Below are 27,073 nucleotides of genomic sequence, written 5' to 3'. Positions count from 1 at the left end.
TGGGGTGTGGCGCTCATCAGTCGTGCTGGCCACATGACCTGGAAAGCTGCCTGTGGGCAAACTCCTAAAAATAAGCCCTCCCTTTAACAGACACACACACATACCAATTGCAAACTTTATATTGTTCCACTGACCTGGGTATCACTGGTTTTCTATGGGCATGGTCTAAAAAGCGAAATTGGCCACCTTTATGTTTCTCCTGAGAAAAGAAAGAAAGTTACATTTAAGTCTGTCTGAAAAACCACAGTGAAAAAGATGCTTGCATAAATAAAGATTTTTATTATTATCTTCTGCTTTAATTTTTTTTTTACAAAAATCACGTCAGAGCATACTTAGTCCAGCACAGTGAAGTGACCACACTGGGCTGCCAAATTAGTTTATCAACATCCTGGGAGTGATTTGGGTGTTATTTATTCCTGCTATGAAGTCAAATGCCGGTGACTTCATCATGCCAAAAGCAGCTGCGTTAAAAGGGGTGGGTGTGGAAGTGTGTAACAGTCTCAACGACAGAGGGAGGAGCTGCTTCAGTACTCTTCGGAAACCACAAGAAAACTCCTCAGAAACATTCACAAAGGCACTCCACAGCCAGCCCCAGCGCTCCCAGAGCTACCCAAGTCTTTGCTAGAAAGGTATGTACTTCTGCTTCTCTCTGACTTCATAACTCTGTTAATGGTGGAATTTCCCCAAAAGTTTTCTTAGCTCCCGGTTGCAGTTACTAATGAACTTTACTTTTTCTGCGTTACAAAAATTCCGCTACAAAAACCCATCCCAGGTTAGACCATGGGTCCATGATGTTTTCAGACAGGGAGCACTCTACATCTCTACCTGGAGATGGCAGGGATCAAACCGGAGACCTTGCGCATGCAAAGCAGATGCTGCACCACTGAGCTACAGCCTTTCCTCAGTGTGTCCCTTTGTTCCCAAAGGGCTTGTTATTTCTACTTACTGCACTGCAGTGACAGCTTTTATCGATGAATGCAATTACTTGTTGGGAGTCAACATGCACACAGACGCACACACAGTCCCTTTGCCTCTGGCACAATGAATGGGCACACACAGCTGATTTTGATAGTATTAAAGTTAGGGTGCCAAGGCAGGACTTGCCAGTGGGTTACATAAATGTCCGAGGCATGGGTCACTAAAGTTACAGTTCTAAACGCGATTGTAAAAGGCAGTGAGGCCCGCTGAACACACGGGGACTTACTTCTGAGTAAGCAGGCACAGGATTGCTCTGCTAGCTGGTGATGGCAGCCAGTTTCAATGAGTTGTGGACCCTTCATGTTTGGGATGATGCACGTAGAATGATGATCTTTAACTGCTGGATCAGGACCCATATGGGTTGTGCCTGCAGCATTGCCAGAACCGTTTCCTTTTGTTGTGCTTTGGGTTTTTCTTTTTTCAAATGAAAGAGACAAGAGGAGGAAAACAGAGAGATAAAAGTGTAAAAACAATTGAAGTGGCTCCCAAGTTGCAGGCTGGAAAGATGGATTCTAGTTTTGGAAAGGCTGCAGAAGACAGTTATGGTTATGAAAGGAAACAACAGTTATCTGGTTCCTAGTGCAATTGCCTTGTTGTAGGAAATGTGACATAGGGAATAGACGGGAGCAGAAATACCCTAGCGTGCGTACTTGGGAGTAAATCTCATTGACCTCACTGGAACTTAGCTCTCAATGAAAATGCAAAAGAACATGTTATGAAACAAAGTGACAACTAGTTAGAGAACTTTATTTCTCCGTATATGCATACATAAATGTCTCTGGGCTGGTGGACTAATATGTTTTATTAATATATTTGCAAGTTGGCAATAGCACTAGTACATGTGTCTGAGCAGGTGAGCAACTAACTTTCATGAATATATTTGCAAGTTTGTAGTAGTAGTAGCAGCAGTACTACTACTAGTAGTAGATGTGTCTGGGCAGGTGGGCTAATAAATTTTATGGAGTTTGCAGTTGTAGTAGTATTAACGGCAGGGGCAGTAGCAATAGCACTGGAACTCCAGACCATCACTTCATTGTTACCATTTTCCAAGTGAGTATTTGCCTGCAGCATACGTGTTTCATACAGGGCAGCTGTGTGACAAATTACAGTGGTGCTTGCTCCCCAATGCAATCTGCAGAAACTGGTCCCACCTGGTCTCAGGGCATTAGGTGTCCTGTGAGCTCTCCCCAAGTCCCATTCCTTAACTCATAATTCCCCTTCCCTGAATTGCACTTGTGTTGGGACTCCTGTTTCTGAATACAGAAAACTATCTCCAAGCAGAGTTTCCCTGCGGTGATGATAGTACCAGACTAGAAGAAGATAGTTCTAGGGAAGGAGATGCTACCTATGTTGATCATACAAGTCACTTTGAATTGGTAACCATCAATATGAGGTCATAAAATTCTCAGTGTGGCTTGCAGGTAGCTGCTCACCTGCAGAAGTGCTAATCTGTAAAGGCCATGAAATGTATGTGCAAAGTAAAGGTAAAGGGACCCCTGACCATTAGGTCCAGTCGTGACCGACTCTGGGGTTGCGGCGCTCATCTCGCTTTATTGGCCGAGGGAGCCAGCGTACAGCTTCCAGGTCATGTGGCCAGCATGACTAAGCCGCTTCTGGCGAACCAGAGCAGCGCACGGAAACGCCATTTACCTTCCCGCCGGAGCGGTACCTATTTACGGTATCTACTTGCACTTTGACGTGCTTTCGAACTACTAGGTTGGCAGGAGCAGGAACTGAGCAATGGGAGTTCACCCCGTCGCGGGGATTCGAACTGCCGACCTTCTGATCGGCAAGTCCTAGGCTCTGTGGTTTAACCCACAGCGCCACCCGCATCCCATGAAAAGTAACATTTACTTAAAAGATGGAGAACAAGTGGCCCTCCAGGTGTTGTTGAACTCCAGCTCCCACCAGCATGGTCAATGGTCAGGATGGTAGGCATTGTAGTCCAACAAAGGGCCACAGGTTCTCTACTCCAATTTTTAATTGCTAGAAGGAAAAACAAAATCAAACAAACAAAAATCCCACACTGATATAAAGAAATGTAAAGAGGGGGACACAGAGCCCATGAGACAAGATGAAGCAACTACCTCAGGCAACAGGGTTCACCGTGGGCAGCAGATCCTGATGTCAATCTCTTCTCTGTTCCTGATGTAGATCTTCCCTGCCTCCCATGTTCTTTGGTGGGGAGGCATAATTTTGGAGGTGCGCCTCAGGTACTGAAATGTCTTTGGCTAGCCCAGTGGGGGTGGGCATAAATGCCCCATTAAATCTCTAATGCATGTTCAGCTGCAAAGAACCTATTAAGCTGCAAATAACCTTTTATGTAAGGGAAAAACTCCTACGTAAAAGCTTCTCTTTCCTGAGGGAATCTGCAGGAAGAAATAGATAGGGTTTGTTTTCCTGGCAGCTTTGTCTGCTATAGGGAGTATGGGAGATGTGCTCAAGCTTGATTACGAAAAGGATCATAGAACAGCAGAGTTAGTCCAACACCCTGAAAAGCAACAATCACAGCTAAAGAATTCCCTGTTTAAAATCCAACCTTTGCTTAAAAACCTCCAGTGGTGGAGGGTTCACCACCTTCCAAGGTGGTCCATTCTACTGGTCCCAACTGGGAGATTCTGGAATCAGACAGTTGATGAGAAGGACAGTTTCAATTGACCTCAACTCTCACTGGAATATAAGAGGCAGCCTTATACCAGGCCAGAACATTGGTACACCTAACTCAACACTGTCTGCATTGATTGGCTGTTGTTCTCCAGGGCTTCAGAAGGGACTTTCATTGTCCTAGTTGAAGATGCCAGGGCAGTGAAGTTAGAAGATTAGGTGGTATCCATCTAAGTCATTCCATCAATGCAAGCATTTCAACTTGCACAACAGAGCAACATTTGTTCTGCGAGTTCCTCCAACTTTCTACAGCAGAAGGCAGGGAGACGAGTGGGGGAAGTTCCATTGTAGAAGTGGAAACTCTTCCATTGGTTGAATGAGTTAGCTGGATACTGCTCTGTGTCTGCAAAACATGTGAGATATGGCCCATGCCACTGGGATATGGTCCTTATATTTAGTTATCTCTTCCCAAAGGTTTTTTTTTTTTAAGCTGCAAAAACCCACTTTTATTCAAATTTCCAACAGGTATGTTTTAAACACAAAGGTAATTTTTAAACCACATGGAAACTGTGGACAGGGGTAGGGGGGAAATTGTTTCACTTCACACTTAAAAGCAAAGCTACTTAATTTGCACTTTCCAAACCAATAAATAAATTGAAACACAGCCGTCTTTCGAAATTTCCACGTCCAAGTAGTGTATATAAAAATGCATATACTAAAATAAAATGTGCATAAAAATAGTAGGGAAATAAAATGTGCATAAAAATAGTAGGAAAATATTAATATACAAAACTACATTCTATTAGGGGAAATTTCTTTGCAAAAATGTATATAGGGCAAAATTTAATTTTAAAATTTATATCTTGTGAGAAACTTTCATTGAAATGTCAATGAAGAGAGAAAGAGAGAGGATAAAGGGTGGTATATAAATTGAATAAATTGTGTGTGTTCAGTTCTCCTCATTTCTGCATCAGTATGTAATATATATCACAAACGGATGTAAAAATGTGGAGCACTGAATGGTGGAAAAATGAGAAACTGAGAGCAACTGAAATTGACAGATTTGCCCAGTCCTAATGGTGGATGTGTTCTGATTTTGTTAGTTCCCAAAGACTGCTGAGGTACCTACCATTAGGCCTCGCTTCCACTTCCTGTAGCTGGGCTCACTTGGGCTGTGTTCTTCTTATTTCAGTCCCATTTGTATACTACCCATACAAATGTATCCCAGAGCAGTTCACAATGAGAATTTACAAGTACTACAATGCAATTAAACTACTGCATAAAGCAGGGATCAGCAGCCTTTTTCAGCAGGGTCCACTGTCCTTCAGACCTTGTGGGGGGCCGGACTATATTTTGGGGGGGGAAATAAAATGAATGAATTCCTATGCCCCACAAATAACCCAGAGATGCATTTTAAATAAAAGCACACATTCTACTCATGTAAAAACACCAGGCAGGCCCCACAAATAACCCTCATGTAAAAACACGCTGATTCCCAGACTGTCCGTGGACTGGATTTAGAAGGCGATTGGGCCAGATCCGTCCCCTGGGCTTTAGTTTGCCTACTCATGGCATAAAGCACAGTTAAAATTAAAGCACTTTCCAAAGTCATCACAAGCCTCAGACCACAGAATGGGCAACTGGGTTACTGCCCGTTAAATATAATTTCCTTTCCCCTCCGATCTTAAACGCCTGCAGCAGGAACACTTGACGCAATCAGCAAAAACATGTTTCATAAACACAGGAGGCAAAAAGTGCTGTTTGGAAACCTCGGGTTGTGCCCTGGAAGCCTCTTCTCCTAATTCCAGATGTGAAGATGTAATGATAAGGAAGAGCACTTCCTATGTTCTCAAGTGTGGAAGCGCCAGCAGGCCTAAGAGCATTCAGTGAAATTAGTGCCAACAAGTCCACTTTAACATCCCAACAATGCAAGATAAAGTGGTACCTTGGGTTAAGAACTTAATTCCTTCTGGAGGTCCGTTCTTAACCTGAAACTGTTCTTAACCTGAAGCACCACTTTAGATAATGGGGCCTCCCGCTGCCGCCGCGCCGCCACAGCACGATTTCTGTTCTCATCCTGAAGCAAAATTCTTAATCTGAGGTACTATTTCTGGGTTAGCAGAGTCTGTAACCTGAAGCGTCTGTAACCTGAGGTACCACTGTATTGAGACAGGTGGTAGGGATTACACAAACTCAAGGACATTGTCTCCAGCAAAAGTAGCTCATTCACTTCAGTTGGCTGATCAATGAGCAGGCTGAGTGCTGCTGAGCTGACTTAGCTCCTTGCTGAGATTAATGATATTGGGGTGAGTGATCTTACAATAATGAGAACTTCTACCAGTTGTTTCACTCTGTAAAATAATAATAAAAATTTGGATTTTCTGAACCTGGAGGTCAGGGGGAACCCAGAAGTTGAGCAGGGAAAACATGGGAGCAGAATGTTTTGTAATTATTATTATTATTATTATTATTATTATTATTATTATTACTCCGCCCCCGCCCCCGGCCAGAGCCGGGCTCAGGGTGGCTAACACCAATAAAATCACAGTAAAAAACATGATCGGGGTCAAAGAAAAAGAAGAAAAAACCCAATTTAAAATACAGGTTAAAATGCAATTTAAAATGCAGCCTCATTTTAATAGTAGCCCATTAATCAAGACCATAAGGGGAGGGAAAAATAAGGGTCAGACTGAGTCCAAACCAAAGGCCAGGTGGAACAACTCTGTCTTGCAGGCCCTGCGGAAAGATGTCAAGTCCCACAGGGCCCTAGTCTCTTGTGATAGAGCGTTCCACCAAGTCGGGGCCAGTACTGAAAAGGCCCTGGCCCTAGTTGAGACCAATCTAACCACCTTGTGACCTTGCAATTGCCTCATGAAAAGTATGTGAATCTAGCATGGTTCTCCCCCCCCCCAGCCGCTGGCCCCACCGCCGCTCCCCCAAATGGCCAGTTTGGAAGCAGTCAAGTCTCTACAGCATCCAAGAAGCCTCTGCAAAGAAACTTGTTGATGAGACATCTCCATTCCTTTCTCCTCCATGCCAGACAAATGATGTCATGGTGACTTATAGCACTTTCAATCAAATGTTTGCATTCTGGAAGTGAATGCAAATATAATCAATTATGCTTACAAGTGAGCCAGTCTTTCACCCGTCCTAGGTAGCATTCACCAGTGAAAAAAGAAAATCTGCTTTACTTCGCTCTTGTGCCCTTAACAGCAGCTTGACATGCAGAAATCAGCACAGGAAGCTTTTAAATGCATGGACATAAACATTCTCACTTGGCAATACAGAGGTAGCTTGGGTTACATACGCTTCAGGTTACAGACTCCGCTAACCCAGCAATAGTACCTCGGGTTAAGAACTTTGCTTCAGGATGAGAACAGAAATCGCGTGGCGGCAGCAGGAGGCCCCATTAGCTAAAGTGGTGCTTCAGGTTAAGAACAGTTTCAGGTTAAGTACAGACCTCCAGAACGAATTAAGTACGTAACCTGAGGTACCACTGTATGTGCACATCAAGGAGCTATTAAAGACACAGGAACAATACAAAAAATGGTCAACACCACCCCTTGGCAGATGTGTCCAAATACTTTCCCTAGATTCCAACTTTAGGGTCTTTGGGGGGAGTGGACTGCTGATGGGAGGCAATGTAATGTTATCTGAGTTACAGAACCCAAACTGTTGTCTTGGCTCTTTAGCAGAGAACATTGGGAGTTTTGCTCAGAAAGTTTGTTTTGGAGTTAAGGTGCTTCCAGGGCTGAAGCCTCTGAGCCATAACCAGGCTTCACACCTGTGCAAACCAATGAATGTAACTTTCTCCTTGAAATTACTAATGGGAGCTGAATACAATAGAGACCCTCTGGTTAATGCTAGCCAGTGGAAGATGTCAAAGGACAGACAACATTCTTTCTCTTAGAGACTCTAACAGGCTGGCGTGTGTGACTTTAGGCAGGAAACAAGAGGCAGATGTTTGTTCTACTTTTTGCCACAAGCTGAATCTCTCTGGCAGAAGAATGCAAGTTGTAACCGGAAAATTCTGCTTTGTCTACCTGACCACTCCATTCTCCACCTCCTGAAGGAGAGTGTCCTATCTCTGGCTTTTAATTTCATGTGATGACTTATCAAGTAGCACTTATTTGGGGAGGGGCAGCCTGCCGCACTGGGGAAAATGCTCACAAAACTGCACTGAGAAGGGGCACACTCCCTGCCAATTTCAGGCAATAAAGTGGCGTAGGTCATATCCTGCAAAAGAGAAAATGATGAGTTCCCTTTAACCTTGGCATAGCTCATTCCCCCTATGAAGCTGGTGATTAACAGTTTAGCTTGTGATGAGAAGCCTAATATGTGAAGCACCATCCAGAAGTTGCTTCACTCAGTTCTGGCACCTCTCAGGTGGGCACCATTGCCATTCTAGGAGAATGAGGGAGGTGTTCATGGTGAGTTCCGGCACCTCTTTTTCTAGAAAAATAGCACTGGTTCTAAGTATTAAAAAACAAAGCCTCAAGTTGCTTTTTTCCATTCTTTTTTTACTCAGCTCACTCTTGAAAAAGCATGTTTTTAAAACCTTCAGAACGTGTCTTTTTATCATGGACTGTTTCTAAAGCATATTTTATGGTACAAAGTGCTTTACAGGATTGATGCTTTGTATTTACTCCCAATGCAATCAGAGAAGGGGTTTTCTTCAAGAGGAAAGAGGTAAATCTCACTCCTCAACTGCTATAGTCTTGATAATTATCTGCCCCTCCTGTTGATTAAAAAAATCTGCAGGGTAGCTATAGTAGGCCCTGACATTTGAGAAAAATTGAGACTTAAGGAGAATGGCAGTGGCCTCTCTTTGTGTTACATGCAATCAGGACACATATCTATCTATCTATGAAACTTGGAGCTCATTCCATTTTCCAACTCTCCTGCCACTCCCCACCCCCACATTAAATCCCTAGAACTTTCCCTTCCCACCCAACTAAGTTCACTTTTCAGCTTGCCAGCCTGATTTATTCATGCAAACCCAGGATTGTGATGTGGCACTACAAAGCCTCCAATGGGGCATGCATGATGACAGCCTTACATTTTTATGTATATAGGAAGATATACACACACACAAACTCATTCATCCATTTATTCTCATTTGTATTAGGGCAGGGGTCAAATCCAGCCCTATCAAGTGAAGCCACTAAGTTACCGTATTTTCCCCTGCATAAGACTAGGTTTTTTTCCTAAAAAACAATGTCAAAAATTAGGGGGCATCTTATACTCTGTGCCATCTCCCCCCATTTTCTTAAATCTGAGTCCCCCAAAATAGGGGGCGTCTTATACATGGGGGTGTCTTGTAGATGGAAAAATATGGTATATGGCTTCACTAGGCGATGAAACAAATATACGGAGGGCAAGGTTATAAGGATGACTATGTACTTCCTGAAGTATCAGAGGCAGCCTGCTGGGGAACAACAGCAGGAGAGGGCTGTTGTCTTCCCATCATCTTTGTGGGCTTCCCAGAAGCATCTAGTTGGCCACTGCAGGAAAGAGGATGCTAGGCAGGCCTTTAGTCTAATCCAACAGGGCTCTCCTTATTTCCTTATCCTTGGTATCTGCAAAGGGTGAGTGAACTGCCTCTGCCTTTGGACACTCCCCGCTCCTCCAGACATTAGAAATATATTAAATTGGATGACGTGAAGGGAAGCAAAATGGCAGGCAGACAAGTCCTACAAGTCACAGGGGAAATTGCCCTCTTTGATAAAGATCTCCGGCGCAGACAGATATTTTTCTGGCACGCTGTCAGAAAGGTACGTTATGTGGTCATTTGGATGGCCACATAATTGTATTGTACAAGAAACCCACTGCCTACAGTATTCAATTTATCTTTTGAGCTAGTTGCATGGCAGCTTCATCAGACGATGCCAGTGGCATCTCTGCAGTTTACTGCTTCTTTCCTGACGCAGGCAAAAACTATTCTGCTTGTTAAAAAGAGATCAGGAATTATTTTCATCAGATGAAGCTGACGTTGCTTTCCATTAGGATCAAGACTGTTTTATTCTTTTAAAAAAACAACCCCAGAAAAGACCCAGAAACATAAACAACCTAGTTTGAAGCATAGGCTCCTTTATTTTTCTTAGAGGTTTCTGAAATCCTTGCTGTAAAATAGTGAATGGTGTTGCATTCTGACCTACAGGCCTTCAATAACCTGATGGTAGGATTGCCTTTATACTGAATAAATCCAGTGGTACATGTAGTCCAATATTGTCTACATCAGGACTGCGGAGCCTCAGCAAGCATGGCCAGGGATGATGGCAGGTGTTGTCGCACAACACCTGGAAAGCATTGTGCTAAGAAAGGGCAGCTTGGGAGGACTATGAATCTCGTCAACCCTTAAGATTATCTAAACCAAGCAAAGGCAAACTCAGTCCTCCAGATGTTTTGGGACTACAATTCCCATCATCCCTGACCACTGGTACTCTTAGCTAGGGATCATGGGAGTTGTAGTCCCAAAACATCTGGAGGGCCGAGTTTGCCTATGCCTGATCTAAACCATGATTCAACATCATGAGAATGAGCCTAGTCTTGCCCCAAGCTCATATGCTTTCCCCTACCCTCTCCCCTGACATCGACATGAGGCCAAGTTTGGATGCTTTTGTTTCTCTTTTAGATCAACTGCAGCTTGTTGTGTTGTCCAGACATGGACAATGTGGTTAAACCTTAACTACAACTCATCTTCAACCACTGTTGAACTCACCAAATATGAAAAAGCACAGGCATTTATACATTTACAAGCATAGGAAAGCCTTGTCCATATATAGTTATACTTCCTTCTGCTTTCTTTCTTTTTTAAACATTTTTATTTGGTTTTACAAATATAATTTTATAACAATCCGTATACATATCCATATATGGAGATTCTCTGAATCTCGAGACTTCCCCCATCCCCTTCATGGGTGCTATTGCCAACATTTGAAACTGCATATTATTCCTTAATCTATATTTTATATCAATCCATTGTCAGGAGCTTGTCCTACACTCGAGTAGGACCCTGGCAGAGACACATGCCCGACTGGCATGTTCTCTCCCTCCTGGTCAATCGTTCAGGAGCTTCAAAAACTATCTTCAGCCCGAACATCACAGTGACCGATGCCAACAGACATTGGCACACTTAGGGATCCGCAGAGTCTTCACAGCTTGCGTGACAGACCTCAGCAACTCAGCATTTTGGCTAATCTACTTTATTTACATATAAATACACACGGAGCACTGCAACATTGCTCCCGCTCTCTCTAGCATCAGACAGCAAAGAGAAAAAGAACAAAGGACAATAGTCCCACTTCACGGAACACAGTAACACAAACATCCTGTCTTCGTCACTTCCCACTTTGTGGAGTCAAAATATACGCCGTCATGTGATAGACAAAAATCCCATGACTGCAATCATGGGGCAGGAATTCTAACATCCATATCATCCATAACATTTGTTACATTACAAATGAGATTAAAATCCTGCTAATGTTTCCATCTGCATGCAATGGTGTCCTAAGTATATTATGAATTTTTCCCATTCTTTAAAAAAGTTTTTGTCCTCTTGGTTCCTGAGCTTTCCAGTCAGCTTTGTCATTTCAGCATAGTCCATCAGCTTAGTTTGCCATTCCTCTCTGGTAGGGACTCTTTCTTCTTTTCATCTCTGGGCTAGTAACATCCGTGGGCTGTTGTCCCATACATAAATAATCTTCTCTTTTCCTTTGGAATGTCAGTACCTATAATTCCTAATAGAAAAGCTTCTTCTTTTTTAACAAAAGTTATTTTAAACATTTTTTCATTTCATTATATATCATTTCCCAGAAAGCTTTCATTACCTTACACGACAATCACATATGATAAAAAGTATCTTCTTTTTTTTTACATTTCCAGCATGTATTTGTACTAGTTCTATACATTCTTGCTAACATACTAGGAGTCAAATACCACCGGTACATCATTTTCATATAATTTTCTTTCAGCATACAACATGCCACAAATTTCAAATCTGTTTTCCATAACCTTTCCCAGTCTGCCATCTGGATATTATGTCCCAAATCCTTTGCCCAGTGTATCATTACAGATTTAACCTGTTCATCTTTCGTATGCCACTCAAAGAGCAAACTGTACATTTTCGACAACAATTTAATGTTATTTTCTAACCACTCTTTAACTAAAGCCGTTCTTGTTATCCATCTTAAAAATATCATTTAATTGGTGAAACTGTAACCACTCTGTTAATAACTCCCTTATCTTGTCATAACTAGCTAGCTTCTACTTTCTTATCTTTACTGTCTTCCCTTGCCCTTAACCCTTAAAGCAATCGCGACTGCACACATGTTGTTTCGTCCTTTTCTCACAGTTATCTTGCAAACACAATCTTCAAATTCCAACCTTCACTTGCTCATTCTTTCTCACGCCCATTTCAACTTTCTTTAATTCTTTAATTCCTTCATGATTTTATTCTTCTGCAGTCAAGGCCTGCCACAGCTTTCAACTGCTGCATCAGTTCTTATCCACCTAGGACATATGATCCAATTCTGTTTTCCCCCCGTTCAGTGAGTCCCAGATGTTTTCCCCACAGTATCTCTGCTCTGCCTTCCTTATTTTGTCTAAATAATGCTCTTAAGGTTCAATCAGGGCCGGATTTAGGTTTGATGAGGCCCTAAGCTAAGAAGGTAATGGGGCCCCTATATGTCCAGCTGTCCTTTGTCAACAACAATTTGTTGCTGTTTTTTCTGTTTGAATATATGCTATATGGTAATTTATGGACCTAATAGGTATCTAAAGCCATTTGCACATAACAAAATATGTATTTTATCAATGTAATTGTTGAACTGATATATAATTAAGAAGTATATTAATAGTGAAATACAATTAAGAAGAAGTATATTAATAGTGAAATAATATTTTAGGGAGCAGGCTAGCAGGCAGGGCCCATTACTTACACCATAGGAGCCTACAAAACACTGTTGCTGTATGTAGGTTTTATTTGTTTTTTAACTTATATTTTGGAAATGTACATCCAGCGTTTTTTTTCCTTTAATTTTTTTTGCCCCCCCCCAAGAGAGTGGGGTCCTAAGCTATAGCTTGTTTAGCTTATACGTAAATCTAGCACTGGGTTCAATCCAGTAGCATAGTAACATTTTTGTTATCCCAAGGTCTCTGTGTGTCAGACATGTTTGTTGTGGGTCAATAAAGAGGCATCCTAATCAAGTAATAATAGATAAGGCCAGGTTTTTACTGCCAAACTTTATCTGAGTTACTTACTTGATGCTTTCTGTGGCGCCATCTTACCTTAGGGATACCTGCTGTGGATTAAACCCCTGGACCAGCCTGAACTACTATGGGCAAATACACAGCTCCTAGGAATACGTTGCTAAATTTAATGGAATTGGCATGAGAAGATTTGACCTGTTCTCAGACAGGTATTGGGTAATCTGATCGTCACAGTGCTTCCAAATCCTTGTTAACCGTTTATAAGTGAGGCAGGAGGAAGAAGAGTGATACATCTCACACTGTGGTCTTTATAGTTACATCCACATTACTTAGCCCCCAAAGAATGACCATCAACGAGTGAAAACATGCTGATATCTATCATTCGAAAAGCCCTGTGGCTTCACGTCTGTGCCGGTGGCTGAGAGAAAAGCACAGGCAATGGAGCTGAAAATTTGAAGCACCAAATCATGAGATTGCTCCCAGAAGAATGCACTGAAAGAAAGTCAACAAAATCCATTCCATTCCTATACTGGCCTGATTAGAATGAACAAAATTGCATTGCTATTTTTTTTGAGAAGGTGAGGGGGATCTGACTCCACACCATAATAACACTCGTCAGAAAATAAACAACAGGTAGCATTTAACAGGAAGCCACAGTGCAGAGGCAAAGCTATGCAAGGAATCCAGAGCATGTCTGGAGATGCTGAAAAGCAGCCTGGGTAGCTGAGCTGGGAAAGGACTCTGCTCAGTTCCCTGGAGAGCTTCTGCCAGCCAGAGCAGACAGAACTGGGAGAGATGGGTCAGCACAAATCTCCTTTTAAGTTGTAATATTCCCAGCTTGTGATACCACCCTCCCCCACCTTGCTGTGGCAAAGCATCATAGCAAATGTGCCAACATCACCTCATTACTCCCGCTTCATCCAAAGCTCTTGCACTCCTCTAATAAATTTAACCTCCTCCTCCCTCTAGCCTTCTATTTGCCCTGGAAAGGAGGCTGTTGTGGGTGCAAGTAGCAGATTTCTTCTTGGCTTTATAGCAGCTTAGGTGGTATCTTCTTAGGGGAAATGGCAAGAGGGGAAAGGGATTAGATCCATTTTCTCCTGTATTATGGTCTTATTTCGGAATTGGGGTGACCTTTTGCTGTTACTCCTTTAAAAAAATATATCAGTGTAACTACTATCAGATATATCCCATAATGTCCAGTTTGGCCTGAACGCTTTGATCAGTTTTTAAATCTTGCTTCCTTTCCAGGGATCCGGGCCAAAAAAAATTGTAGGTGGACAGAAAGAAATCCCCTCCACAGTTAGCTGATGCCAGGAAGTGCAGCGTATTGATGGGCTGAGCTGCCATCAGCACGCAATTGTGCACTGACCTTTGCCTCCCCCACAACAGCTTTCAGAACTGTTGTGATGATAAATGGGACTCCCATATGGCTAGGCATGGCTCCAGGAAACAAAAAACAAACAGAACAGTGAGGCGAAGCCTGTTAATTACATACAGACTGGATCTGTGCTAGCAAGGTCTGTGAAGGCACGATGAAAGGCATGCATGCAGCCTTTAAGGAACTACTAGGATTAAATCTTATGACATGTTTGGGGACCTTTGGCCCTCCAGATATTGCTGAACTACAACTCCCATCAGCCCCAGCAAGCATGGCGAATGGCCAGGGATGACGGGATGAGGAGCTGCGTGAGGAGGTGGAAACTGGCCTGATTTAAATACTCAAGAGTGGACCAGAGTGAGACCTACAGCTCAGTCTGGTCCACCCCCAGGGGCAGAGCCAGTCAAGTAGCCCTCCCACAATTGGCCGATTTGGGGGCAGGCTGCGTGAGGATCATTTTAAGTGTCACACCATCCCACAATGCCGGGTCGGTTAAGCAGACATCTGAACAAGACTTTATCTGTCAGTTTGATTCCATGGGTTTAAGACTCAGTCCCATTCCTAGCCTAAAGTTAGCAAAGCAAAACTGGATTTGTACAATGGGGCAGGTGGGAGTTGGGAATTCAGCAAGATCTTAAGGGTCATGTGTTAGCTACCTCTGGTCTAAGTGATTCATGTATACAAATAAATCACAGGCTGTACTTTGGCATTAACTCTCACCCTTGTTTAGGAGCTAGCCATTTTTGTGCATATATTCATCATGAAGAAATAGCCGGTGCATCCTTGAGAAAGCAAGAGAAAACAACTGCTCTGACATCCTCCCACACTTGCCAGGTGTCTTCTTTCTAAGCAGGTGAAGTTTCTGCTTCTCATTAAACCCACAATAGTATTTATTTTCACAAGGAATCGTCATGATGAGATGAGATGAGAAAGAGCAAAGAGGGCTACTGGATAAGTGCATCACACAGGGTCAGAGACATTCTTTTCATGCAACCCTCTAGTTTTATTGGGATTCTTTGCTAAATATTTATAAGAATATCATAAGAGCCTTGCGAGATTAGGCCAAAAGCCCACCTAGTCCGACATCCTGCTTTCAAAGTGGCCAGCCAAAAGCCTCCGAGAAACCCACAAGCAGAATTTGTCATTCCCAGATGGAGATACAGTGATACCTCTGGTTAAGAACTTAATTCCTTCTGGAGGTCCGTTCTTAACCTGAACCTGTTCTTAACCTGAGGTACCACTTTAGCTAATGGGGCCTCCTGCTGCCGCCACACGATTTCTGTTCTCATCCTGAAGCAAAGTCCTTAACCTGAGATACTATTTCTGGGTTAGCCGAGTCTGTAACCTGAAGCGTCTGTAACCCGAGGTACCACAGCTATCTTGGCAAGCAGCCATCTCCTTATCCTCCATGAATCTGTCTAACCCCCTCCTATAGGCATCCATAGGTGCCAACTCCCAGGAGCCCAGCTCATTCCCCACCTCCTAATGTACAGAACAATCAGGGGTCAGAGAAAGCTGAGCATGGAGGGGCTTCAGTGGCCAGCGCCTCCTCCTTTTGCCGTGGAGGAGAAAGAGCAAGGAAGCAGCCTCCAGCCAGTGGCAGCAGCAGTAGGAAAAAGAGGAGGCCGATTGTGGAGATGGGCGTGGCTTCAATAGTCAACGGTTCCTCCTCCTGCTGCTGTCACATAAGGGAAAGATGGGAGAAGCATCCACTGGTGGTGGCAGTGGTAGGAGAAGGAGGCCGAGCACAAGAAAGGAGGAGCTGTTGGCCATTTAAGCTGCACTCCTAGAATCATAGAATAGAATCATAGAATCATAGAGTTGGAAGAGACCACAAGGGCCATCGAGTCCAACCCCCTGCCAAGCAGGAAACACCATCAGAGCACTCCTGACATATGGTTGTCAAGCCTCTGCTTAAAGACCTCCAAAGAAGGAGACTCCACCACACTCCTTGGCAGCAAATTCCACTGTCGAACAGCTCTTACTGTCAGGAAGTTCTTCCTAATGTTTAGGTGGAATCTTCTTTCTTGTAGTTTGGATCCATTGCTCCGTGTCCGCTTCTCTGGAGCAGCAGAAAACAACCTTTCTCCCTCCTCTATGTGACATTCTTTTATATATTTGAACATGGCTATCATATCACCCCTTAACCTCCTCTTCTCCAGGCTAAAGATGCCCAGCTCCCTTAGCCGTTCCTCATAAGGCATCGTTTCCAGGCCTTTGACCATTTTGGTTGCCCTCCTCTGGACACGTTCCAGTTTGTCAGTGTCCTTCTTGAACTGTGGTGCCCAGAACTGGACACAGTACTCCAGGTGAGGTCTGACCAGAGCAGAATACAGTGGCACTATTACTTCCCTTGATCTAGATGCTATACTCCTATTGATGCAGCCCAGAATTGCATTGGCTTATTAGCTGCCGCGTCACACTGTTGGCTCATGTCAAGTTTGTGGTCAACCAAGACTCCTAGATCCTTTTCACATGTACTTCTCTCAAGCCAGGTGTCACCCATCTTGTATTTGTGCCTCTCATTTTTTTATTTTTTTTGCCCAAGTGCAATACTTTACATTTCTCCCTGTTAAAATTCATCTTGTTTGTTTTGGCCCAGTTCTCTAATCTGTCAAGGTCCTCTGGGGTGTTAGCCACCCCTCCCAGTTTGGTGTCATCTGCAAATTTGATCAGGATGCCCTTGAGTCCATCATCCAAGTCATTGATAAAGATGTTGAATAAGACCGGGCCCAAGACAGAACCCTGTGGCACCCCACTAGTCACTCTTCTCCAGGATGAAGAGGAACCATTGATGAGCACCCTTTGGGTTCCTGCCATGTTCAACTGCACCACCTTGCTATGGTTTTGCCTGTCACTGTATTCTGGGCCGATGAGGAATTTATCCTTCAGACTAATTGAGCCTGTCTGTGGGTTTTGCCCTCCTCATAGTAATTGTCACAACTTGGGCAGATTAGGCATTGGGTGTAGCCTTAGTCATGATCAGAGGGGAGGTTGTAGGCCTCTGCCTGCCCCTCCAAGGGAACGGGGTATCCTGTTAAAGGGACCCAGGAGAAGGTGCTTCTGTCCAAGAAGGTGCTTCTGCCCAGGCAGGTGCTAGGGCCACAGGGTCCCAGCGATCCTGATGAGGTCACTCCTATTTGTTGTATGTATGTCGTAGGACCTCAGAATCAACCCCATTGGAAACATCCAGCAAGCGGGTTGGTTGATTTGGGATATACCCAATGCTTGGGGATAAACCCCTTTCATCTGTAATCAATAAAATGGTGGCCTAATTTGAACCTGGGAGATCAGTGTGTTTTGCTCACTGGAAGGACAGATCGTGAAGCTGAGGCTCCAATACTTTGGCCACCTCATGAGAAGAGAAGACTCCCTGGAAAAGACCCTGATGTTGGGAAAGATGGAGGGCACAAGGAGAAGGGGACGACAGAGGACGAGATGGTTGGACAGTGTTCTTGAAGCTACCATCATGAGTTTGACCAAACTGCGGGAGGCACGGGAAGACAGGAGTGCCTGGCGTGCTCTGGTCCATGGGGTCACGAAGAGTCGGACATGACTAAACAACAACAACAATTGGAACCGTAGAACGTTGTCTTGTGTGGTCTTGTCAGGGCGGCGGGCCCTCGGCGCCTGGGCACGCAAAACATGTTACTACAAACAGCCAGTAACTGCCCCTGCCAAATGGTTGAAAGGACAGGCTTTTTATAGACTCACTACACTTAAATGATGTAATGGCAGGAACACTCCACTTAACATTGTCGGCAGCTTTTTTTGGTTGCCCTGAACAAAACTAACCTCACAACTCATCTGGAGTTGAGTAAACATACAGGGGTTAGACTGGGAGTCCTTCCCTGTCAGCTTGTTTTGTTTTGCTTTTTTATATTCTAACTGCTTCTTTTGGGGTTGTGTTTGTCAATTTTAATATAAACACATACAGGGAAAAGGCATAATGACACGAGAGAAGACAAGTATCGAATGAGAAAAGCAATATCCGTTTGCTGGTGTGGAAACTGGTTACTCCTTAATTCACTTCAGCCATCCTCATGTTGAAACAACAGATAATAGAAACTGAGAGGTGATTTGTCATCTATATTAGTAACAAAATGGAGGACATGTGGTTGATCCTATACTTATGAATTAAAAACTCATTCTTGGGGCAACAATCCTTACATTCCCAAAACCTTGGTTTGTATCCCATGTACATGAATGTTCAATCGGCGCAAGGATTTCAGCTTGTGCAACAAGATGTTGTCCCCCCCTCTTCTCCCCCCACATGTCCCCTAAATCTGTTGCCCCAACTCTCTGGAACAGATTTAGGGAGGGAGGGAGCATGGGGGAGGGAGAGACCCAGGGGAAGAGGAAGGGGTGGGGGCAGTCTGCCCTGGGTGCCATCACTGAGGGAGGCGACATTTGGTGTGCTGCCCACCCACGACTCCCAAGCCTACCCCGAGCCATTGGGGGAAGGGCCAGAGCTGCCCCACTTTGCCAGCGTCCTTCCCCCCTTCCCCCTTCTTTTTGACAGCTCAGAGGAGGCTTGGGAGTCACGGGGGGCGGCGCACCGTTGCCCCCCGCTCCTGGGCTGCTTCCGGGGGGAAGCCTCCCCCGAGCTGTCAAAAGGAAGAGGGAATGAGCGTCTCCACCCCCATCTTTCTGCCTGGACACTGAGGTCCAGTGCCGAGGGCCTTCTGGTGGTTCCCTCACTGCGAGGAGCCAAGTTACAGGGAACCAGGCAGAGGGCCTTCTCGGTAGTGGCACCCGCCCTGTGGAAAGCCCTCCCACAAGATGTCAAAGAGAAAAACAATTACCAGACTTTTAGAAGACATCTGAAGGCAGCCCTGTTTAGGGAAGCTTTTAATGTTTAATAGACTATTGTATTTTAGTGTTCTGTTGGAAGCTGCCCAGAGTGGCTTGGGAAACCCAGCCAGATGGGCGGGGTATAAATAAATTATTATTATTATTATTATTATTATTATTATTATTATTATTATTATGAAGGAAGGCTGCTGGGAAAGCGGTGCAGCTCCCTCCCACTCCCCCCCCCCCAGGAAGCAGCCCGCCATGGGCAGCTTGCTCCACCACCCATGGGTGGCTCTGCCCCCATGGGTGTCTTGCCCCCAGGACACTTGCCACGGTGTCCCCCTTGGATGCTCCCCCCTCCCCATGGTCCCACCCCTGGGTGCACAGCGGCTAGCTCCGCCTCTGGAGAGACCACCATTATGCAAGCTGAAATCTTTGCACTGACGGGACACATTTGTTGAACCCAACACACTTTGCACACAAATAAGCTATCGGGTATCTTAGGGGAACCCCGAGGTCTGCAGAAGAACTAAAGGCATTAGGGGAGAAAATCCCTCAGCTACCAAAAACATTCCAGTGAAGAGTTTTCAGTTCTCTGTGCAGGAACGTCCAGGCAAACCTGCCCTTTTCCAGAATGCTGGACTGCATCCCACGCCCAATTCTTGGTATATTTAGTGTGTGAAAGCATCCTGCCATTACGTGGTTGATGCAGTTGGGCTGCGTGGAACTGCCAAAGGAGTCTCCTTCCATTTCCTTTGTCCTTGTTATGTTGCCATAAATAGGTGAGAGAGGAGAGCATCTCGTGCACACGACAGCTGTCTTTGTTTTGCTACTGATAAATTTGTCCACTGTTAAAGGTAAAGGTAAAGGTACCCCTGCCCATACGGGCCAGTCGTGTCCGACTCCAGGGTTGTGTGCCCATCTCGCTTAAGAGGCCGTGAGCCAGCGCTGTCCGGAGACACTTCCGGGTCACGTGGCCAGCGTGACGAAGCTGCTCTGGCGAGCCTTCACCAGCACAGCACACGGAAAAGCTGTTTACCTTCCCGCTATAAAGTGGTACCTATTTATCTACTTGCACCCGGAGGTGCTTTCGAACTGCTAGGTGGGCAGGAGCTGGGACCGAAAGACAGGAGCTCACCCTGCCGCGGGGATTCGAACCGCCGACCATGAGATCGGCAAGCTGAGGTTTTACCCACAGCGCCACCTGCGTCCCTTGTCCACTGTCAGTTGCCCCCAAATCAATAGGGATCACATGCAATGTGTTTCTTTGGATTTAGTTTTAGTAAGCAGCATTAAAAAAAAAAAAGTATGTGCTGCTTAGTTTTATGTACTGTTTAAAAATCCACAAAGTTTTTCCAGTTACCAAAAGGAATTAAATTGAAATATTTGACTAGGAGAAAAAGAAGTGTGTGGGGGGGTGTTGCGAGCTGCTGGGACTATTTACATGCTTGGGTAAATCTGTTTGTTTTAGGAGGAGACAAGATGCAAAGGGATCCTGGGATCCTGTGCGTTTAATATTTGTGCAGAAGACAGAATTTCAGCAGGTGAAACTTGTCAAATAAGGGCAAGGAATGCTGCAATTATTGTAATTCTCTCTTCCATGCAATAATGAACAGCAGCAGAGTAACCCTGCCTGCTTTGCATCCGTCCTCTCTGATTTCTTTTATAGCCTGTGTGATTCCCTAAAACCTCTCTCTCTGCCTGCCTGATTTTAACTGTCCGCTTGTACTTTCTTTTCTTTCTGGTTAATGGCAGAGACAGACTTATATCGACAATCGGTTCAAGGTGCTGTTAACACCCTTTGATACCACTTTTTAAGGCACATGTGACTGCAGCATGGTAGCAAAGAGAAACTTGCTTTACTATTTTGACCAGGAGCACTTTTTCGGAGTGAGAGTGCAACCCAAAATCGTGGCACCCAAAATGGCTGCAGTGATCCTTTGTGAAAAAACAGGATGTCCCATTTTTTTCTGGGGCACTTTGCAGGTATGAAATTATTTACATTGTCAGCTCTGGGCAGCTGTGAAGTGGTAAAGGTAAAGGTAAAGGTACCCCTGCCCGTACGGGCCAGTCTTGACAGACTCTGGGGTTGTGCGCCCATCTCACTTAAGAGGCCAGGGGCCAGCGCTGTCCGGAGACACTTCCGGGTCACGTGGCCAGCGTGACAAAGCTGCATCTGGCGAGCCAGCGCAGCACACGGAAACGCCGTTTACCTTCCCGCCAGTAAGCGGTCCCTATTTATCTACTTGCGCCTGGGGGTGCTTTCGAACTGCTAGGTTGGCAGGTGCTGGGACCGAGCAACGGGAGCTCACCCCATCATGGGGATTCGAACTGCCGACCTTTCGATTGGCAAGCCCTAGGTGCTGAGGCTTTTACCCACAGCGCCACCCGCGTCCCTGCTGTGAAGTGGAGAGACTTCTAAATGCCACAATCAAAGGCGCAAACCAGAAGTCCATTGGAAAGGAATTATGTGGCTTTGGGGCCACCATCAATAAGGTCCTGCCCATTTTGTGCTCCAACCTAACTGATGGTGGACACTCAAGAAGAGCATATGGGCAGGATTAAATGAGTGAAGTTGGCCCACTACTAATCTGGACCCCAGTTGTTTGGGGCTTTAAAGCTTAAGGCCAGAACTCTGAATTGCACCCAAAATTGGGCACAAAACTTGGCTGCCTGCTATTCACTTTTCCTGGCAATGCCTCTCTCTTTCCAGCTTCTGGGAAAGGAAGTGCCCTCAAGGCCACTTAACATTCTCCCACCTAAAGCAAGCATCCGGGGGATGTTTCACTCCCCAAAAGAAGGAAGGAGTAGTGACAGCATTGTTAGCTAAATGGCTGTAGCACAGCAGCTTTTGATTCACAGCTATGTGCAAGCGTGCCTTCCTGAAAATGGTGTCTTCTGTATGTTTTGTTCTACAAATCCCATCTAGAGACATATCTAGGGTCCCTGTGCCCTTGACAAGGAGCTGTATTGCTGCCTTCCCCCTGGAAAAAAATCACCTTACCACACATCTTTACCATAATAAATTATAATAATTGTTGTTTAGTCGTTTAGTCGTGTCCGACTCTTCGTGACCCCATGGACCAGAGCACGCCAGGCACTTCTGTCTTCCACTGCCTCCCGCAGTTTGGTCAAACTCATGCTGGTAGCTTCGAGAACACTGTCCAACCATCTCGTCCTCTGTCGTCCCCTTCTCCTTGTGCCCTCAATCTTTCCCAACATCAGGGTCTTTTCCAGGGAGTCTTCTCTTCTCATGAAGTGGCCAAAGTATTGGAGCCTCAGCTTCAGGATCTGTCCTTCCAGTGAGCACTCAGGGCTGATTTCCTTAAGAATGGATAGGTTTGATCTTCTTGCAGTCCATGGGACTCTCAAGAGTCTCCCCCAGCACCATAATTCAAAAGCATCAATTCTTCGGTGATCAGCCTTCTTTATGGTCCAGCTCTCACATAAAGAAGGCTGATTAGTATAATAATAATAAATTTTTATTTATACCCCGCCCTTCTCAGTTCAGAAAATCGGGCTCAGGGCGGCTAGCAACAAATTTAAAACACTTAACTGATGCAACAGAAAACAGCATAAAATACAGTATAAAACATGACTAACAATAAATTCAGAATTCAAAAATCAATTTAGGGGGGAAATCCATCCAATAAACATTAGATAATCACCAGGGCTAGCTGGCTAAATTAGTCCTATTTGGGCCAGCGAGGAGACCAGGGGAGAATTAACTGTGGGATCCCAGAGAGGGTAATCTTCATAAAAAGGGGAGGGGAGAGAAGGAAGGGGAGTAAAAGATCAGGCTAAGTTCAAATTGAAAGCCACTTCTCCTGTGTTTGATCTCGTTGTGGCAGTGGTGGGGTGTCACCACACATCATACACCCCATTAGTCTCATAAGTGATTTTTGTGCCTTGCCCCCCCCCAGGCCTGCACTGCCAGCAGGGGCCAGTTTCTCCCACCCCTCGGTTAACCACTGCTTCCATCAGCCCCAGCCAACCTGCTTAGGGAAGGCCATTGCTGTACATTTAAAAAGGTTGTCTCAAGGCTTGTTCACAGTGTTCTCTTTTTGATAGATGCCTGTCCCTTTCCAACATTGACTGCTGGCTGGGAGTGTGTCACCTATGCACAACACATCGCCGTGTGGGGACCTAGCCTACCAACCCTGATCAATCTCAAATGTCTCGGCGCTAGCAGTCCCGCAACAAAATGCATCTTTCATCTTAGCAGCAGTTTTTCATCTTTTTAATGAGCTGCCCAGGCTGGCTGTAACACAACGCTTTCCTCAATCTGTTCTGATGGGGTCCCCTAGCCTTCCACAGCAGATTGGGGGTGATGCAAGGTGTCTGCAGCAGGGTGTGTGTGTGGAGGACTCCTGTTGCACTGGTGGAAATCCTTGCAATGGCTTCTGCTAGTTGATTATGCACCCCAAAAGCCAGCTTGGTGTAGTGGTTAAGAGCGGTAGACTCGTAATCTGGTGAACAGGGTTCGATTCCCCGCTCCTCCACATGCAGCTGCTGGGTGACCTTGGGCCAGTCACACTTCTCTGAAGTCTCTCAGCCCCACTCACCTCACAGAGTGTTTGTTGCGGGGGAGGAAGGGAAAGGAGAATGTCAGCTGCTTTGAGACTCCTTCGGGTAGTGATAAAGCGGGATATCAAATCTAAACTCTTCTTCTCCTCTTCTTCAAAAATCTGGCCCTTGGTTTTTAATTGCATATTGAGCTTCTGCATATTGCGCCAAAGACTGGTCTAAATTTACCTCCTTGTTTTCCAGCCCCCACGTGGACCACTGTCATGGCCGAAAACAACACAGCTCTTTATGGTGTCACAACTGCCTGGAACTCTGGGGTGAGCCAGTCTGCTTGGCACAACACGACAAACAACTCCTCCTGCGGCTGGCCGCAGGAATGGAACTGGCTGCTCGAAATCCAGCCAGTGTTCCTATGGTTTCTTGCCACCGTGGGAATTGTGGAGAACATCTTTGTCCTCAGTGTCTTTTGCTTCCACAAGAGCCGCTGCACGGTGGCCGAAGTTTACTTGGCAAACTTAGCAGCCGCTGACCTCCTCCTCCTCTGTGGTTTGCCTTTCTGGGCAATCACGATAAGCAGTAACTTCCATTGGGTGTTTGGGCTGCCCCTCTGCAAAGCCGTCAATGCCATCGTTTCTATGAACTTGTACTCCAGCATTTACTTCCTGGTGATGGTGAGCATTGATCGCTACCTGGCCTTGGTGAAAACAATGTCTCTGGGACGCCTGCGCCGGCCTTCTTATGCAAAGTGGAACTGCCTCGCCATTTGGGTCTCTGCGCTGTTCTTGAGCTCTCCTGCTCTCCTCTTTAGATCGTTGAAAGAAGAAAACAATGTCACCGCCTGCGTTCTGAATTATCCATCAGTTGTGCAATGGCCAGTGATCACAAACACTTTGCTGAACACAGTGGGCTTTTTGATGCCTCTCTGCATCATAACCTACTGCACAGCGCAAATCATCCATGCTTTACAAAACAGCACGTTTCAAAAGATCAGAGCTATCCAGACAGAGAAAAAAGCCACTACCTTGGTTCTCTTTGTCCTTCTTCTCTTCATTGTCTGCTGGCTTCCTTTCCAGATCACCACGTTCTTGGATACGTTGGTTCGCACTGGGGTTATTCTTGATTGTGGGGTTGAACAAGCCAATGACGTGGCTAGCCAGATCGCCGTCTACTGCAGCTTCAGCAACAGCTGCCTTAACCCAATTTTGTTTGTCCTGGTAGGCAAACACTTCCGAAGGAAATCCAAGGAGGTCTACTGTGGAATGCTCCAGAGAAGACCTAGTGCAGCACCATCCATCCAGATAGTGACAACCGTGGAAACTCTCCGAACATCCTTTTCAGTCGAAAACCACCAGAAAAAGTCTGCTGTTAATTTGTGATAGCGCCACTTGCTTGTTACCATAAGGAAAAAACACACATAAAATGTTGAATGTAGCAGGCTTAAACAGAGGGTTTGATATGGTGCCCACATTTTGAACCAGGTGGATTAATTCATTGCTGATGAAACTTTGGAGAAAACAGATATCAGATGTAAAGTTTGCATTGACACCTGCTCCAGCCAATGAATGAATGCTGTTTTTATTTCTAGGACTGAATTCTGTATACATATACATTTGCACTTCCAGGAGCGATCTGTCTTGGGCCTTCTTCTATCATTTGAACTTGTGCAATTGCACAAGGGAGGGATTTCAGTGTGTCATTGATCCAAATCTTGGTCCTTGGTGCTATCCTGCTTCTCTTGGTACCTACACTATTCAGATCTGCAACACAGAGACCTCATTCAGATGAGATATTTGTGCAGGGAAAAATATGCATGGCTATTATTGAAATGAGATTCTAGGGCTCATTCAAAGAACAGCACCCCATTGCTCCTGGCTGGGAGAGTTATAGACAGCAAAAAGCCCCAGAAGTGTATCATGGTGCAAAGTTAGGACATTCTGTCCTGATACACCCCATGCTTTTGTCCTGGGACATTTGCACATTTGTGCCATGGACACGGCAGCCATTGACTGCTGCAGGAGTGGGGGGGGGGGCTGTAGCACTTATTATATTGTTGGATTCAAAATCCCCTTAGTCCCAGCTAGCATAGGCAATGGTCAGGGGTGTTGTAGTTCAACAACCACAAAAGATTGCCTCCTCTATGCAGATGAAAAGCTGAGTTCACAGAAATGCACCAGTGCATCAAGACCAGTTTCTCCTCCGTAAGTTCCTTGTAACATGGGGGAAAGGATATAGAGTAGGGGATAAGAGAGTCAACTGATTAAAAAATTGCACCCACTGACAACGTGGAATTAGGCAAGCCACAATTCTCTTCATCATAGTCCTGTCCCCCATTCACCCCATCTAAAATATGAGGATAATAAGCTGCCCTGTCTTACAGGGTTGATCTGAGAGAATGTATGGGAAATGCTTTGCCATTTCTGAAGTGCTATGTAGATGGCAATTGTCACATGCCACCCCAGTCTCTGTGAGAAATCCCACAGGTTCCAGGTGAGGGATTAGCCAAAGTTGAGTTTCCTTGTAATGAGGGATGGCGAACATTGTGGTGTATTTAGGATATATGATTTATTTGCACACAAGTATAACCTGAGCCTAAGGTGGAGGGGCTCACAGCATTAACTCCCCAAAAGGTTTTGCTTCTCCCATAGTCAAAGCCTAGGAATTAAACACAAATCAATCATGGCTCTGGCTCAGCTTCTCAGGCTGCAGCCTGCTCTCAGCTCAGCTCAGCCACAACTCTGGCTCTTCAAAACAAAACAAAACAAAACAAAACAGGGCAAGTGCATTTTAAAATCACATAGGATTTTAGACACAAGCTGAACTTCAAAATAAACGAGAATGTTCTCCAAAATGTGCATATGTACAAATATATCATCAGGACATTTGCTGTGTGGTATTGTAAAATACGTTCTTCTACAAAATAAAACTCTTGTGCAACTTAAACTGGAAGTCCATCATTTATTTTGTTACTGCAGCAGATTGGAGAAAAGGGTGATTAGTTCAGCAGTGAAATGCAAAGGGACAGCAGAGTGTTGCTGTTTTTCCTCATTTCCTCCCAGGTGTGCTCTTGTTCAGGAACCACCAGCCACACCCTCTTCTAGGAAATTTCACCTCACTTCAGATTTCCATCTTTCTGCTCACAACTGACAACCATCACTACTGAGCATGCTCAGTCCTCACTGGGATGTGAGAGAGGGAGGCATTGCTCACTTAGCGTGTTCTTTACATGATTTATTGCAAACCTTAGGTGTCTCCCCCTGAGCATGATGGGACAAAAATTGGGCATTGGGGAGTGAGAAATGTCCCTATTTTCATCTGAGGAATGCTGGAGGTTAGGCCATTGGCACTCACCACTTGAGTTGCTACAGTTATGTGGGATTGTTACATTTCACATGTTTGTTCACATTCCACCACAGAGTGCTGGAGTCCCGTGAGCGGAAGATCTGCTCTGTATTGCTTTTGTTTTCTCTCTCCCCGAGAGGAACGACAAGGAGAGAGGCCATGTTTTCTTTGCCCTGATTTATGTATAATAAATGCATAGTTTAGTATCGTATCCACGCGCTCAAGCCTGATCTGTTG

General features: G+C 45.0%; 1 protein-coding gene across 2 annotated transcripts; it reads left to right on the top strand.

The window, feature by feature from the left end:
- The first annotated feature begins 492 nt into the window (after positions 1-492).
- On the top strand, positions 493-26,437 carry BDKRB2 (bradykinin receptor B2). 2 transcript variants are annotated; one of them, XM_053375746.1, is made up of 3 exons: positions 493-629; positions 14,904-15,026; positions 23,741-26,437. In XM_053375746.1, exon 3 carries the CDS (start codon positions 23,761-23,763, stop codon positions 24,871-24,873), a length of 1,113 nt encoding a protein of 370 aa, XP_053231721.1. In that variant the 5' UTR covers positions 493-629; positions 14,904-15,026; positions 23,741-23,760; the 3' UTR covers positions 24,874-26,437. The 2 variants fall into 2 exon arrangements, with proteins under 2 accessions (XP_053231721.1, XP_053231711.1); XM_053375736.1 differs by lacking the exon at positions 14,904-15,026 and having other exon boundaries at positions 494-629.
- Positions 26,438-27,073: the final 636 nt, after the last annotated feature.

The sequence above is a fragment of the Podarcis raffonei genome, chromosome 1 (genome assembly GCF_027172205.1).
Source record: "Podarcis raffonei isolate rPodRaf1 chromosome 1, rPodRaf1.pri, whole genome shotgun sequence".
In the NCBI taxonomy this organism is placed as follows: domain Eukaryota; kingdom Metazoa; phylum Chordata; class Lepidosauria; order Squamata; family Lacertidae; genus Podarcis; species Podarcis raffonei.
This window is presented reverse-complemented; position numbering and strand designations above follow the sequence as displayed.